Raw genomic sequence first — 15835 nt, forward strand, 5'->3', positions numbered from 1 at the left:
TACAGAGTTTACTAGACTTGTTACATTTATATAGAAAATAATGGCACGAATGGATTCATATCGTACACTTCCTCAAAATAATATACAATAATTCTGTATGTAAAAGAAATGTAGGTCGATCCTGAAAACGAAAGAACGATCTGGCATATTTTTTGAAGACAAATTAATTTATAAAAATCTTTTACTTCTCAGTTACATATTCATTGGATATTATTAAACTTCATATTTAAGTTTCTACCTCTGATTGAAGTTCTACCTGATATGTACCTCTATTATCAAGCAGTTCATCACACTTGACGATATGTGCAGAGGAAGAACAATAATTGTTTGTATGCATCTGAAATCTGATTAGTGTAACATGTAACTAATCGACGATATATGCATTAGAGGGGGAAAGGAACTGGACATGCTAACCTATTATCTCCTGGCTTAGTTTCCTCATAAGTAATGTCTTTTGGTGTTACTTAAGAGGTTCAAACCTGTCTTCGGACAGTTGGCTGAACAACATTTAAGTTTCATTATGATCTAAGACGTACAAATTATATGAAACGCACCATGCAAACGAGATTCCACTGTCAGAATTGCTCATCCTTAAAACCAACGCTTTTGTACAATGTGTGTTTTTAGCACCCGCCTAAAATTACAGTACCGACACAGTACAGCTACAGCCCATCTACTTTTGCGCAAGTTTTTTTTTTTTTCCATATAACTTTTTTCATAACTATGCGCGAGTTTAAGGATATGGTTAGTTGATGAAGTAGGACACGTAAAAAATTCAGTGTGTCTCAGAATGGCATGTAGACCTAGCAGTTCAATAATGAATTTAAAGCAAAATGAGAACAATGGAAAGCTATTGGCCGTAATGCCATGAGAGGAAACAAAATGGGAATTATGTAGGCCTACATGTTTTAAGCTTGATTATGGGAGGCCACGCCGATACCGCCTAATCCCTGGCATAGGCCTAATAAAAAAATACAGAAAAATGCACGTTCTTTAGAACTAAGATACACAATTAAATATTCGGTAATTTTTAGCGATACAAAGTGCACAGCAGAGTATTCTATTCCGCTTTCCTGCTTTTTTTTTTTAACTTACATTTTCCCTTCCTGTATTTTACCTTCATTTAATTTTCCTCCCAATCACACTCTTTTCCATTCATTTTTTTCTTATTTTTTTCCATCTGTCTCATTTATTTATCTTTGTATTTTTCTTCCTCCTCTTTCACCAACCAAATTAGCCTAATAAAATTTTATCTACTGTTAGTTCGTTAATTATATCCCATTTATATGAAACGAGTTAGAGTCAGGATAGCACAAGAAATTTCTGAAGTAAATGAAATAGGGAGAGGAGTACGACAAAGATGCCCTTTATCACCTATCCTATTCAACACCTACTTAAAGGATTTACTGAAGAACTGTTTTAAAACATAGGAGGAAGAAGAATAAAGTGCATAAAATTTGCTGATATGGCGTTGTTAGCAGAAGACTAAGGGATAAGCTAATGGAGCTACTGACAGCTGTAAGCAGTATGGTATGAAGATAAATGCAAACAAAACGAAGACCATGGTTGTCGAAAGAAAAATAAAGAAGTTAAACGCGCGAATACTAAGCAGTAACATGAGCTGCTGTCAGGAAGTCAAAAGGAGGATAGCAATGGCAAAGGAAGTTTTCAATTAAAAAAGAAGCATATTCTGTGGTCCTCTGGAAAAATAACTAAGATACTAGTAAAGTGCTTTGTGTGGAGTGTGGTATTGTAGGCCTGTGGAGCAGAAATATTGCCACGAAGTGAAGATAAGCGACTAGAAGCATTTGAAATGTGGGTATGGAGAAGAATGGAGCGTGTGCAATGGACAGACAGAATAAAGAATGAAGTTGTGTTGGAAAGAGTGGGTAAAGAAAGAATGATTCTGAAACTGATCAAGTGATCAGAAAGAGAAAAAGGAATTGGCTGGGTCACTCACTGGCTGAGAAAAACTGCCTACTGAAGAATGCGCTGGAAGGAATGGTGAACGGGAGAAGAATTCGGGGTAGAAGAAGATAATATCAGATAATAGATGATATTACGATATACGGATCGTATGCGGAGTCTGAGAGGAAGGCAGAAAATAGGAAAGATTGAAGAATGCTGGGATTGCAGTGAAAGACCTGTCATTTGGCAGATCACTATGTATGTATATCATCATCATCATCCGTCACGAATTAGGCCTGTGTAGACCGGTTTCGGCCCCATCTAGCAGTCTTCTAAAGGATATGTATATCCTGATATTAAATATTTTATGCTTTCAAAGGTGAAACTACATTTAAACAGATCTCTTTTAATGAAAATTCTCTAACATCAGCAGTCATAAAGTTAAGTTCCTAACATAAATTCTTGCTTTCTTGCCAGTTGCGTATTGAAAATTAATGTAAGGGCCCCATATTTAAGGGTTATCTAACTCGTTAACAACTACAGGGAAGTTGTATCATACAGACTAATATCAGTTTTAGGAAAGATGAAAGAGAAATTGCTCTTTACTGGGACTACCCGCTACTGCGCTACAACAATGTAGCTTTCCTTTTATGAAAGAAAGAAAGAAATATACCCGTTGTTGTTATTGTGTGATTGGGAGAAAAGTTTCTTCTAGTTTAACACCTTCATAACGAGGGGCAGAAAGCATCTTTCCTTCCACCACAATGTGGTCAAGGTCATTTCCTGCAATGAGAGAGTAGGGCAGTAGGGAATCGTGTTTCACATGTTGTTTCGCCTTTAAAACATAGATAATAATATTTTAATATTTTAAGTTCATTATTTTCTTCGCCATTGTTAGGTCAATAACCAATAATGTTTGACAATTGGCGCACGCGCGTTATGTAATTTCTGAGAATTTATACTGCACAATATTATCCAGCAATTCAAAGACCTATATGAAAATTAGGAAACATGTTGAGCTCTTAATACGGAATCGTAAATTAATTCAGTTATTAATAACATATTAATAACATTTAGTTCAAGCAATTATCTTTCGTCGTAAGCTCGTGACGTCAGTTGCTAAATCTGATGCAATCGAAACTACGGACAGCCGCCATTTTGAGAAGTAAAATAGTTCCTTCGAAAATAATGTATTATAAATAAAACTGGGTAGGTAAAAATTATCAACCTCAATAAATATGGTGTACAGAATTCATACAAAGATTCTGTAGTTCCTAGATGACATTAATGATCATTTAGTAAAAAATTTTTGTTAATGAATTCAGTTCGCGGAGGAATGATTCGAGGAAGCGTGACGCAATTCTCGTAGCCTGGTGTGATGTATCAATGCTTCATTCTATCTCCATGACACAAAGAAAGAAGACGTGCGATACTATTTCTCTTCGGCTAAAATCGGGCTGAAAATGGGGTTCTAGTAGCTTGAACCAGCTGCACACGCAAGTGTGCCATCACAACGATATATATCATGGAGTAAGTACAAATACCATATTATTTCATTATTCGCTAGGCGTATAGCCTACTTATATTAATGGTTTCATTAGTTGTGTTCGTTCTTGTTCATACTTTGCAATTAATCACCGTCTAGAAATAATATTTTAAGGGTAACTGTCATGCATAGCAAGGCTGATATTTTATTTAAATGTATAAACATTTTATATATGTTTATAGTATGTATGATGTTCCAGAAATTTAATTTTATGGACTGCCAGCGCGATAACCGCCATATTGTGCTATTTAATTCTTATCGTCAACTGGAAGGATTTAACTTGCATGAACTGTAATATGCATACTTGCTTATGTTTCATATTTGATAAGTGTTAAGCAAAACTGTGTTTAAACTAGATTCCAAATTCGTGTTGGTGTTACTTTGATGTGGGACTGACCCTCCTCCGCCCTCATCATATTTCAATTTTTGCTGCATGCTATAGATTAAGTCATAATGCGTGCAACCAGGATTCATTTTGCACCTTAATTTTAATTCAGAAATAAAATAATTTAATTTTATATTAATAAATTTAACTACGCAGGGCTATAGTAGCCTAAAATTATGTAGCAAGCAGTGGCTTAGTTTTAATACATTCCTTCTTTTCCATTTTAGACCTACGGCAAAATCACATTTTAGTGCAAATAATTAGGCCTAAGTAATATAGGCTAGCGTGATAACACTAGGGTATCTAATTTTACAAGTTAGTGACACTTTTCTCGGTGCTCAGCACACTTATATGTTTTGCAAATTAATAACGCATTTTTCCCCACAGTTTTTGTAACATTAGGCCTACCATGGTCTGATGAAGTTGGGTAGTAATTAGACCTATTTACCTATTTGTGAATCACTTGTTTTCATTGTATAGAACAGCAGTTCAGCATAAATACTTTTAATTCTTTACGGGGAGTTGAGGACTAGCCTTACATTTCATATAGGCCTACTGTAGGTGATTAAATTGTATTTTATAGTAGGCCTAGTTGAAAAACTCAATTCCAAAGTGACCCAAATAGAAATGTGATCTTGGGCTTTGGAAGTACAGGACTCATATTTTTAAGTCAAGTCACTTTTGAAATTAAATCTTAAAATCGTGTATTAGAACGATATTAGAGGGCTGCTAAGTTTTTGCATGCTTGTTAACGTGTGTGCTTCTTTTATTTACGTCGAGAACTGTAGGCCTACATCCATTTTTGGATGTACTAGAACTGATTAGAAAGAACAAATTCGAACCCAGTAAAAAGGGATTAATCAGATAGGCTATTGATTTTGGAAAATATAGGGTCTATTTAGTAAATTAGTAGAACGTTTTATACTTTCTTTGGCAGGACATAGTTTACTGATGCTCCCATTCTGTAGACCTACTGGCTGTCTAAGGTACAGATCATTGCCGTCATATTTAATAAATGATTAGATAAGAGTCACATTTTCTGCTTGTGTATTAAGTGTATACTAATAAACCCATAACTGAGTTCAAACTATCACGTACTTGAACTCTTATCAGCTCCAAAGTCATTAACACATTTTGCATTTTTCTGCAATTTTTATAATACGGTATTTTACAATTGGGCTACTTATGGGGTGTAAGGATTGAATTCAAGGAATTATCCGAAAGGGAATTTTCAATTTTCCCCATTTCCATGAAAAATGTATCTTTCAAGCGGTGCTTACTAGTGTGCATAAAATATTTAAATTCAGCTTTATAGTGTGTCATATACTTACAAGCATATTTGTACGTAAAACCAATTCTTGAATGTGGCACGTCAAAGATAAATGAAAATAGTGATTCCCTTTCTTTACTCGCACTATTTTAATTTTTATTATTTCTTTTACCATTTCCAATTGCAATTTTACGTAGTTATGTGCTTACATTTTAACCGAATATATCATACCAATATTTTGATATCCTACTAGCAAAAAATGGCCTGCAAAGAGACTTACCAACTAAATGATATCGAGACTCGATAGATCGTAGAGCCCATTTGCATTAGATTTTTTGTACCTTGTATGCAGACAAAAAAATTAATGAAAGTGCTGTTATTTTTTAGTATAGCGCTACATTCCTAGTTGATAGATATGATAGACTATGGGTAGGCCTATTTTACATGAGGTATTATCCATAATCACTTTCCCTCATCTGCTTGGCCCCTACAATTTGTTTGCATCCTGGAGGAAAATATCTGAATTCAACATTTAATAGCAAATTGTTCTACCAGGAGGTGCAATAATGAGACAGAATAACAACCTTAATTTTTTTGGAATATGAAAGTGGTTAAAAAATTTGAGTAATGACGAAAATGATGGTAAACTTTAAAATGATCGTGATTTTAAGTAGCTTTGCTCCATTATAAATTTATCTTTAATTAAAAATTTAACTCCCCTTTCACCCTTAACGTTGAGTGGAATGAAAACAGTGTGGAAATGTTCTGTCCTCATAACTAAGAGTGCTGTAGGAATTTGAGTGCATAGATAAGACATCGCAGTCATTTCTACAAAGTTATATTTCTAAACTTAATTTTAATATTTAAATATTAGATAAATTAATACAGAACTAAACAAAAACAGAGGAACTAAGTTATAGATCTAGACCTACTGTATATATTTAAAGGGAATACTGGAAAATATTTAATAAAAGTTATTATTATTATTATTATTATTATTATTATTATTATTACCACCACCACCACCACCACCACATAGCCTATTGCATTCATTGTTGTCGGAGGGTGAAAAAAAAAACATTAACGAAAGAGAATTAATATGCACCTATAAATGCATGGGACTAATATAGGCCTATTCTGGACAATGTTGTCGAAGGAATATCACGTATTAGAAGAGTGCCTAATAGCTAAATTGATGAAATACTGATTTTGACAATATGTAGGCCTAAACTATGGAATTGGTTAAATTTCAGTCTTATGTTATGACAAATACCAATTAATACTGTTATACTAGTCATTCCATCATTTTTCACATATTGTAATATATTTTACATGTTTTCAGCATTAGATTATAAAAGGATAGTCACTAAGATCAAATGACTTGGTTACTAATTATGAATTATGCTTCTGTGTAAATTCTGATATAGTTCTTACCTTAAAAAAAAAGACAACCATCACATTCATCATTATAAAAATGAAGTTGGAGGAACAAATATTTCCTTGTTAACAGCATATGCATAGACCTACATACAATAATCTCAGATCTGTATGCATTCCTATTCCCCAGCCTAATTTTTTTTCAGTAAACATGTCCATAAAAGAAAGCCGTGTGTGTGAGAGAGTGTATGGGTGTAAGATTGTATGTGTGTGTAGTTAAATTTTATCGATTTATACGGCACCTAGTCTATAGTGTCATATGAGGCTCTGCTGATATTAGGGGCGAAATCGACAAAGGATCTCGATAGTGAGTTCGTCCCTAATAGTTGCGGATATTAGGTGCGAACTGGAAAAAGAATCTTGATTGCGAATACGCCCTAATATCCGCAACGCTTAATTTCTGTGGAACCAACTAATTCCTATGAACGTACAATACATGCTTTTCTGCGATGCTTAATACGACGTACAGCATCTATTTCGTATGTAATTTTCCAAGAACCAAACTGTTGTAAGATTTCAACACACACTTGACCTTGAGAAGTGATATCTACGCGCATCCAGGTAGCCTAAGTTCCCTGTTCACACCTCCAACTTTCATACGTAATAGTCCGCACTGACATACTATAATTTGCACCGTTAAGCTACAGCAGTACCGTACAAAGACTTGTATCCGAGGGGGAAGGCGGGGGAGAAATTAACGTGATAAGAGGAATAGAAATTGGAAGAAAAAGCAAGTGATTTGGTAAAATAGAACCAAAATTGATAGTGCATTTAAACTTTCTGGATCGATACTATAGCAATAATTACGAAAGCCTGAACAATGTCGCTCAAAATTGTATCATTCCTCACCTCCATTTATTGATAGCATAATGCCTAGTGTAGGCCTAAACGGTACATCTGGATTACAATGAACACATTTACAACAACGCAATTTTTCAGGTCCCTCTGGGCAACAAAACAAAATTCTACTGCATATAAGCATTAAGTCTACCTGTTTCTTTTATGGGGGACGCGGTACCGTCGAAGCTAAGGCCTAACGCTGCCACGTCGCGAGTTCGATTCCCGATGAAGTCTGGAGTTTATTCAGTCTCTAACAGAAATGAGTAGACCAGAGGCAATTACTTGCAGGTAAAGGTGGCGGGCACGTAAGAACTGACATCCCTACTGCCATTATGCTGACTGTAAAGCAAGAGGAGTAGAATACTACTCCTCCTGCTGTAAAGGTAGGGAGCCTTTAACGGTTTAACCTTTCGCCACCTGTTTGTCTGGCCTGTCGTGGGGTTGACATTACTTTACCTGTTTCTTTGCCTGCACTGTTAACTATAGAATCGGAGTAAGTTTAACAGTATGGAAATCTATAACGGTTTTTTTTATCTTGCTATACCGATATAAGTAGGTCCAATAGGTATGCATAAAGTAGAAAACTATGTGAAGTAGGAACGATTATTTTTGGAGAGTAAAGTGACCGGGTTATACACTAACCTCGGACCTATTTTTCGTGTACTTAGGATAAAAAGAATAAAAATGTGCCTTGATTAACATTGGTGCGTGTATACGACGCCTCAGCAACAGTGACTAGGCCTATGTATGTCTTTCAGTTTTGAGGCGTTTAAGAACGCACCATTTTAAATAACATCAAATTTAAACGAGCAACATCCATATAATACGATTTATGTTTCTCTCCACGAAAACTAACATGTAATTATAACATATCCAAAGCTGTTTTCATAAAGAAACTGTTAATGAAGGTGTGAAAACTTCCTTGGAATTTTGCATGAAGAAACTAAGGTGCGTACTTGGATACAGAAGTTGCGTAGAACACTCACGTGGTCCGTGGCATATGGCCCGTGCATTCAATGTGCTTCGTCAGCTGATGAGCGAGCGGGGAGGTGGGAGTAGAGAGGTAACTGCGTGCGCGGTTTTATAAGTATGGCGGACAGGGTGCGAATTAACGGCAGGGATGGGGGTTTTCCCCCCTATTGGAAAGTTATCCCCCCTCTCAAATTCATATCCCTGCCAGGGATAACTTAAAGTATAAAGTATGCAAAGAAGATAATATTGAAGTAATATCTTCACTGGCAAGCTGACAACAGTCAATAACTTGGGAATTACACATCTTATCTTAAAGCCTGCTCATGGATATAATTATTATTATGATCAAGATGCAAGACAAGCAATTCAAGTGTTGAGTCGTATCGAATGAGGATAATAATAATTATTTTATGTATGGTATTCTCTATCTAGGATTCTATCCCCTCTCCCCATCAGAAATCTTAATTCGCACCCTGATGGTGGAAGCAATATAACTGCAGATTTTAACATCTTATTCCTTTAATAGAATAAAACAACAAATTCTAATACCTTATTATTCCCAACTGAATACTTTTCTCAGAAAAAAAAATCTTCCCCTAAATGTTAACACTGCTTAACTCGATAACTATCCGTACGATTCCGATTTTACTCTTATCATTTGAGAAATATCCTCTGATTGAGGTTCTAGCTGATATGTAGGCTACTCTATTATCAGGCAGTACATCTCGCTTGCCGATATATATGTCAGAGGAAGAACAATTGTTTGTATGCATCTGAAGTCTGACTAGTGTAATATATAGTTGGCGATGTATACCAATGGAGGGAGGAAGGAACTGGCCATCCTACCCCATTATCTCCTGGCCTAGTTGCCTCATAAGTGGTGCCTTCTTGGTATCACTTGTGAGGTTCAGACCTGTCTTCGGACAGTTGACTGAACAACAACAACCACAAATTAAACTGATAAGAAATGATTTATTTCTTTGCAGTTTTTAAATTAAATGGACGGTTTTCTTGCAAATTAAATAAAAAGACTAACGCATATCGTTATTTCCCGTCATTAAGACATCTGACAACCCTACAGCTGTGAAGGTACGAAACGCAGCTGTTCAGACCGAGTGCACGTGTTTTCGTAGGTGAGCTGGCGATGCGCTGTTGCCAAACTACGCAGACTTGAAGCCTAATTACTAATTAACCATACGCTTAATTACGACGTGCATAAGTTTTTTTTTTTCAATATATTCTAATGCTCGCTTTAATCTGCACAGTTATATCACTTCTACCCTGTGTGTGCGTGCTTTCGGCTACTCAATTTTTTTGATATTATTTTATTCAGGCTTTAATTTCGCAACCTTGCAATTATTGTGAGCATTTAATTTTTTTGTACTTGTCTATCTGACGTGGAGATCAGTGTGCGGAGTTTGAGAGGAATTTCGACTTGACTTCATTGACAATTTCCTTGTTAGATACTTTTATTGTAATAATATGGTTTGTGTGATAATTATTTCTAGTCACATTTTTATTCTAGAAAATTAAAAACTTTGTTGTTTCTTTTGGGTCAGAAATAAATCCAAGCTAAGTATTGCATGTTAAGGCTAATTCACACGGGGATAGTTTACAGGAGTCAAGTGCTTGGAGTAAGTCGACTTTCCTTTAACTTTCCCCGTGTAATATGGTCGAGACAGTCAAGTTGTGACTTGGCGGTCAAGCAGAATTTGAGTTGACGACTCGTCAACTTTTGTGTCCACTTTCCCGTCACGTGACCAACTTGACTCCACCACTTTCCGCGTATGAATGCGAACTTGTAGCAACTTGGCAAGTAGAAAGTTTGTAGTTTTAGGCTTATTGTCGAAGTAAATTAATAATTATTAATAATGAGCGCCCCTAACTGGAATTCCAACGATATCATAAAGTTTTTGGAAGTGTATGAGAAGTATGAACTTGTATGGAATATACATGACAAAGAATACCTCAATAAAAACAAGCGGGAATTATTATTCCAGAAACTAGCCAGTGAACTCATGGAACAAGGTTTCGAAAACATAGACGTAGAAGTGGTTCAAAAAAAGTTAAAAACCCTTAAAACAGGACTCATTCTGAGATGTTTCCTGTATTCTGCAGGATCTTCTTCAGCTAATTCTTTCAACAAGGTATTAGTTGCACCGTGCGTAATTCTTGTACGAATCAATTTCTTAACCCATGTTCTCTTTTCCTTTTTTTTCAAGAATATTTTGTAATTCATACAATAACAAGGCGCCAATTAGCGGCACACATGCTTGAATATGTGCTGGTGGCACCTTCAGTTTCACCAAACTAAAAATGCCAGTTCACTATTGATTTTTATTAACTATAGCAGAATAAAAGAATTCAAACACCACTACGAATACAACATTCAGCGCGCTTTTTTTTTCAAGCATGGTTTCAAGTTTAGTGTCTCCGTGTGATCACAAATACAGAATCAAGTTTAGAGGCTTCAAGCATTTGACTCCTGTAAACTATCCCCGTGTGACTCGGGTTTTACAGAGTTACTACATAAAACATGTAATAAAACTATGATCCTGAGAGAAACAATAGTTAACCTCTTATCGTACACAAAAAAGGAAGATACAGTCTAGACATTCTGCTAACCAAAGTTAGTTTCAGATTCACACAGGACTATGACAAGTTAATATGATCTGATATACTGTATATGTGAGAAACCTGGTGATAGTTATGAGGAAAAACTAGGTGATATTAACATCCCACATATTAAACGTGGAGTGAAAAATAATCAATATTTTTCCAGTGCGGAATTACGAAATTTATAATTACTCAATACTCTGATTATCAGTGTAAAATTATCAAACTCTAGAGTTAGAAAATAAAAAATCAGCAATCTAAAGAAGATTTCAATGACAGAAGTAGGGGTATGAGCAGTAATATTATTATTATTATTATTATTATTATTATTATTATTATTATTATTATTTATCCATCTGTGTGTTGGTAAGAGAAATGGTGTATCACATACTATCACTTTTATTTTGGTTGTTATCAAGTCATATCAAGAAACAGATAATATATAATTTGTGACCAAGATAAAGTTTATTGTGCAAAAAAATTAATAAGGAACTATTGGATGCTCAATAATTGTTTGATTTGACAAAATATGATAATGAAAAATCTACTTATCACAATCAAACGCTATCTTTCATTGTGATGACATGTGTATGAACATATTTTTTTGCCAAACTTTTATGATTAACACTGATAATTTCCTGTCCATGTTTTTAGATTGTATCTAAATTAGTTTGACTTATTATCAGGAACAGACAATTCTCCAAAATTTTCACTGTTAGCCCCCCCCCTTTTTTTTTTTTTTTTTCAGAATCCATCATGTTTCACCCACACATGCAATGGGAACCATTTCAGCTAAAAACTGAAATATATTAAACAATATTATATCTAATTAATAAAACAACATCCCACACTCAAATTTCCTATGACCGCTTTTGTTAACATTATGTATTAGTCATAGCAACATAAAAGAAATCTAACACTTAAAAAATTTTGAACTCGATAAAAAAATTCAGATGTCACAAAAAATTTTTAGGTGTCATAGCAACACACCTGGAATTTTTCTCCCTTTGCTTATTATTCCTTATTATAACTTCAATACTTTCTTTACTCATTGCAGTACAAATCTGTATGCAGTTTATTTAATATTGTTAGTTGTGATTTTGTTGAATGTGTGATCTTAAAATTTAGACAGACTCGAAAGATAAGTTTGCGTTTTGTGGGAAAATAATGAAAACTTGTTTATTTAAATTCATTTTGGAGAAATTTTCAGATAAAGTCTCTGAAATTCAATTAAATGGATTTATTATTTTTCCGTCAGTGACTTAACATGCCATATACAAAGTACAATTCCTTCATATTACATAATTAACTGTTCGTATTAACGTTTTCATTGCTCTTATTTGCTAAATCATCAGATACATTTTGTTGTTTTACAATTACAATATGTTAACCTCTTTTTCTGCATACCATTTGAATATCAATGTCAATAGAGTTAAAAACTTAATAGTTAAAAGTACAAGATGTAATATATATACAAGGCTTCACTTATTTATTATCCTATTAAAAATAGTTTATGATTAAAATGAAAATATTGATATAGACCCTATTAAAATACATGAAGACTTGTTTACAATTCATATACATACTATGGCTTGTTTGATATCATATAAAAATCTGCTGTATATTATGTTGTTGCATGTGATCATAGTGTTATAGTATTATTAGCTCTCATATGTTAGCATATAATGTGAATGTTAATAGTTGTGAGTCGACGTTGATGTGCTTGCTGAATATGAGAATTATTATGTATTTAGTAATATAAATAAAGAAGAAAAAATAAAACAATATATATTCATACGAGGAGTTATTTACATTACTAAATACATAATAATTCTCATATTCAGCAAGCACATCAATGTCGACTCACAACTATTAACATTCACATTATATACTAACACATGAGAGTTAACATACATAACATACATTTAATAATACTATAACACTATGATCACATGCAACAACATAATACACAGCAGATTTTTATATGATAGCAAACAAGCCATAGTATGTATATGAATTGTAAACAAGTCTTCATGTATTTTAATACATCAATATTTGTATTTTAATCATAAAATATTTTTAATAGGGTAATAAATAAGTGAAGGCTTGTAATATATATTAAATTTTGTTCTTTTAACTTTTTAACTCTATTGACATCGATATTCCAAATGGTATGCAGAGGTTAACATATTGTAATTGAATCGGTCAGAGCTAAAAGGAACTAAGTCAAAATATGCAGTTTTTGGGTTATGGCAACAATTTGAACAATGGATGTCATGCACATCGAACGGTGGAAGAAGGAACTAAGTCAGACTTTTAAAAGTTCTTTGGTCTTCTGTAACATAAAAATATTAATATAATGGAATGTTTTTTGCTTCTCCTGAAAAGTTGTGAAAAGTGACTTAGTTCCTTTTAGCTCCGACTGATTCAGTTGTAAAACAACAAATGTATCTGATGATGTCACAATCAAGAGCGATGAAAAGGTTAATACGAACAGTTAATTATGTAAAATAAAGGAATTGTAAGTTACCTTGTATATGACATGATAAATCACTGACGAGAAAATAATAAATCCATTTAATTGTTTATTTCAGTTTTGCTCATACAGCAGTACAGTTTCAAATTGCCTACTTGCATATTGTCAATATTATTTTAGATTTGGTTATATTCGTCTTGGTGAAAAAACGACACCATGTGTTTGCATCTTGATGGTGTGGGAGACCCTGTATCAGTTACTGCGTACCCTTCTTCTTTTTATTAATGAAGTCTTTACTTGAGTGTTTATCCTGCATACTAGACTTTCGTCAATACTCATCTACAATCTGTTGAAGCGATTGCAGTCAGTTCATTTACAGCATGAGCATTTTTGGACAATAACAGCACAGTATTAATAAGAATTTTTCTGAATATGTATGAAACAACTAAGCCTGAATATTTTGAAGAACAACAGTCAATACACGGTGTTGGCCCACAGGATAATAAGTCCAGTGCTCTAGCTACTAGATTGCTGTGGCAGCTAGAGCTGAGAAGTTAATCCAATGATTCAGTGCAAAAATTACCATTCTATAAAATTCATAAAATATTTCCATTTTGTTATATTTGCAAATTGACATCTGAATTACCTACTACTTATTCTGTGATACTGTGAATATTTTCTAAACTAATACATAGTGAAAACTACAATTGGTACAAATCCAGCATCAGCAAACACGTTACAGATTTTGTCACTAACTTTGAAGGTTTAAATTTATGTATATCTCCTTACAAGGAAGAAGGAAAGTTGTTTTAGACTTATGAATTTATTTTTATTTTTGTTATAGACCAAATTTATTCATTTGTGAAAACGTCTGCTTAGTAATTTCGGGTACTTGTTCTTTATAAATTGTGTTTTGGTTAATTGTTGTTACGACTTTGTTGCAGGGCCAATATGGCGTTTATACCTATACCTTTCGTCGCATTGTCGACAGAAGACCAATCATTTGAGTCGAACAACATACGTGACACCACCTTTGAGGCAGAAGTCACAGCATTTACATTTTCATTTGGGCAAGATAGTAACCTGAATAACAGCAATGGCCGATATACTGAGCAGTTGGCCGTGGAAGGAGGAGCCCGTCTCTCCAGTGGGCTTCCCCGACCTTGATTATGAAGTGGCAGACACATGGAGGCTGTTTGAAGATGAGAAGGTGCAACAACATGAAAAGACACAAAAAACAACGCACAAACAGGAGAAACCAGCTGAACCATCTCGAGCTGAAGTAGCTTCAAAATTGCTCCAAGATCTAGATGAATGGATTAAAGAAGGTAAGCTGGTAATTAATTTAATTCTGTTATGTACAATTGTGGCAAAAAAACCGGACTGACCCTTGTAGCTGATTTCAGAGCCTTGTTCACTCCAGAGCACGATAGACTGGTAACTAAAACTTTCGTGGTTCTAATCCTGCCTGGGAAGAAAACTTCTTTTTGTTCCTTATTCAAATTTATTCCCAATACTTTTCGATTGCAGCGACATTTTACTACTTAATTAACTTATTATTCTCAGAACATGGATTTTACCAGCTTATTTCCTAATGGCTTTCGAAATGGGCTACGTCAGCAGTCGAAACTATAACAATTTCAATAAATTACTTGCTATCTTGTGAATGCGGGTGTGGCATGTGCAGTGGCTCATTTTGGGGACTTTGATTATTCTGTCGGTCCAGTTTTTCTGCCACTACTGTACAAGATTTTACAGAAAGAAATGAATATTTATACCGTATGAAAAAAGAGCGAGAAAACTTTCTATTAATTTGATGTTTGATTTAAAATATGATCTTTAACGGCTTTTAAGATGATCATGATCGAAAAAGTAGATACAAAAAAGACCTGATACATTTGCAGATATAGGAACCAGAGGAGACTGAATATCAGAAATGTGATAGGCCTATATGAATGGTGATTCAGAATAGCATTATTTCATTAGAATATACAGTAGGTAGTGCTAGTTGACACAGACATTTCGAGATGGGAATAAGTGGTTGTTGAAGTCCCAGTTACTCACAGAAGCTTAGATTTCCCATGGAAGTTATGCAACACTTGCACTAATTTTGTCAGTTCAATGACTTTCTGCTCTTACGAAGTAGTGCTATACCTCGTGTATCAGACATGATGCTACAGAGACTGGGAGAGGGCTCAGTGGTCCTAAGTAATGATATTTGCTAACATATTTATGACCAGAAATGTGTCATATGAGTGGTAGAGGCCAGCAAAGTTTTGTTTAGTGTTGTTGTTCCTTTGACACCTCTGACAACTCTGCTTGCCAACATACGTATGTAAAGTTTGCCAAGCATTGCCAAAGCAAAGTACGTATTCAACTTGGGCT

The 15835-nt window shown here is 34.4% G+C and overlaps 1 protein-coding gene across 2 annotated transcripts in view; it reads left to right on the top strand.

The window, feature by feature from the left end:
• Positions 1-3039: 3039 nt before the first annotated feature.
• crc (bZIP transcription factor crc) overlaps positions 3040-15835 on the top strand; it is a 68699-nt gene continuing 55903 nt past the window's right edge. Inside the window, exons 1-2 of one of the 2 annotated variants that reach the window (XM_069845429.1) lie at positions 3040-3438; positions 14395-14778. In XM_069845429.1, coding sequence (XP_069701530.1) covers positions 14547-14778 — 232 coding nt within the window. In that variant the 5' untranslated portion in view covers positions 3040-3438; positions 14395-14546. The remainder of the gene's footprint in view (positions 3439-14394; positions 14779-15835) is intronic. The other variant, XM_069845428.1, reaches the window with a different exon arrangement.

Source organism: Periplaneta americana, chromosome 14 (genome assembly GCF_040183065.1).
Source record: "Periplaneta americana isolate PAMFEO1 chromosome 14, P.americana_PAMFEO1_priV1, whole genome shotgun sequence".
In the NCBI taxonomy this organism is placed as follows: domain Eukaryota; kingdom Metazoa; phylum Arthropoda; class Insecta; order Blattodea; family Blattidae; genus Periplaneta; species Periplaneta americana.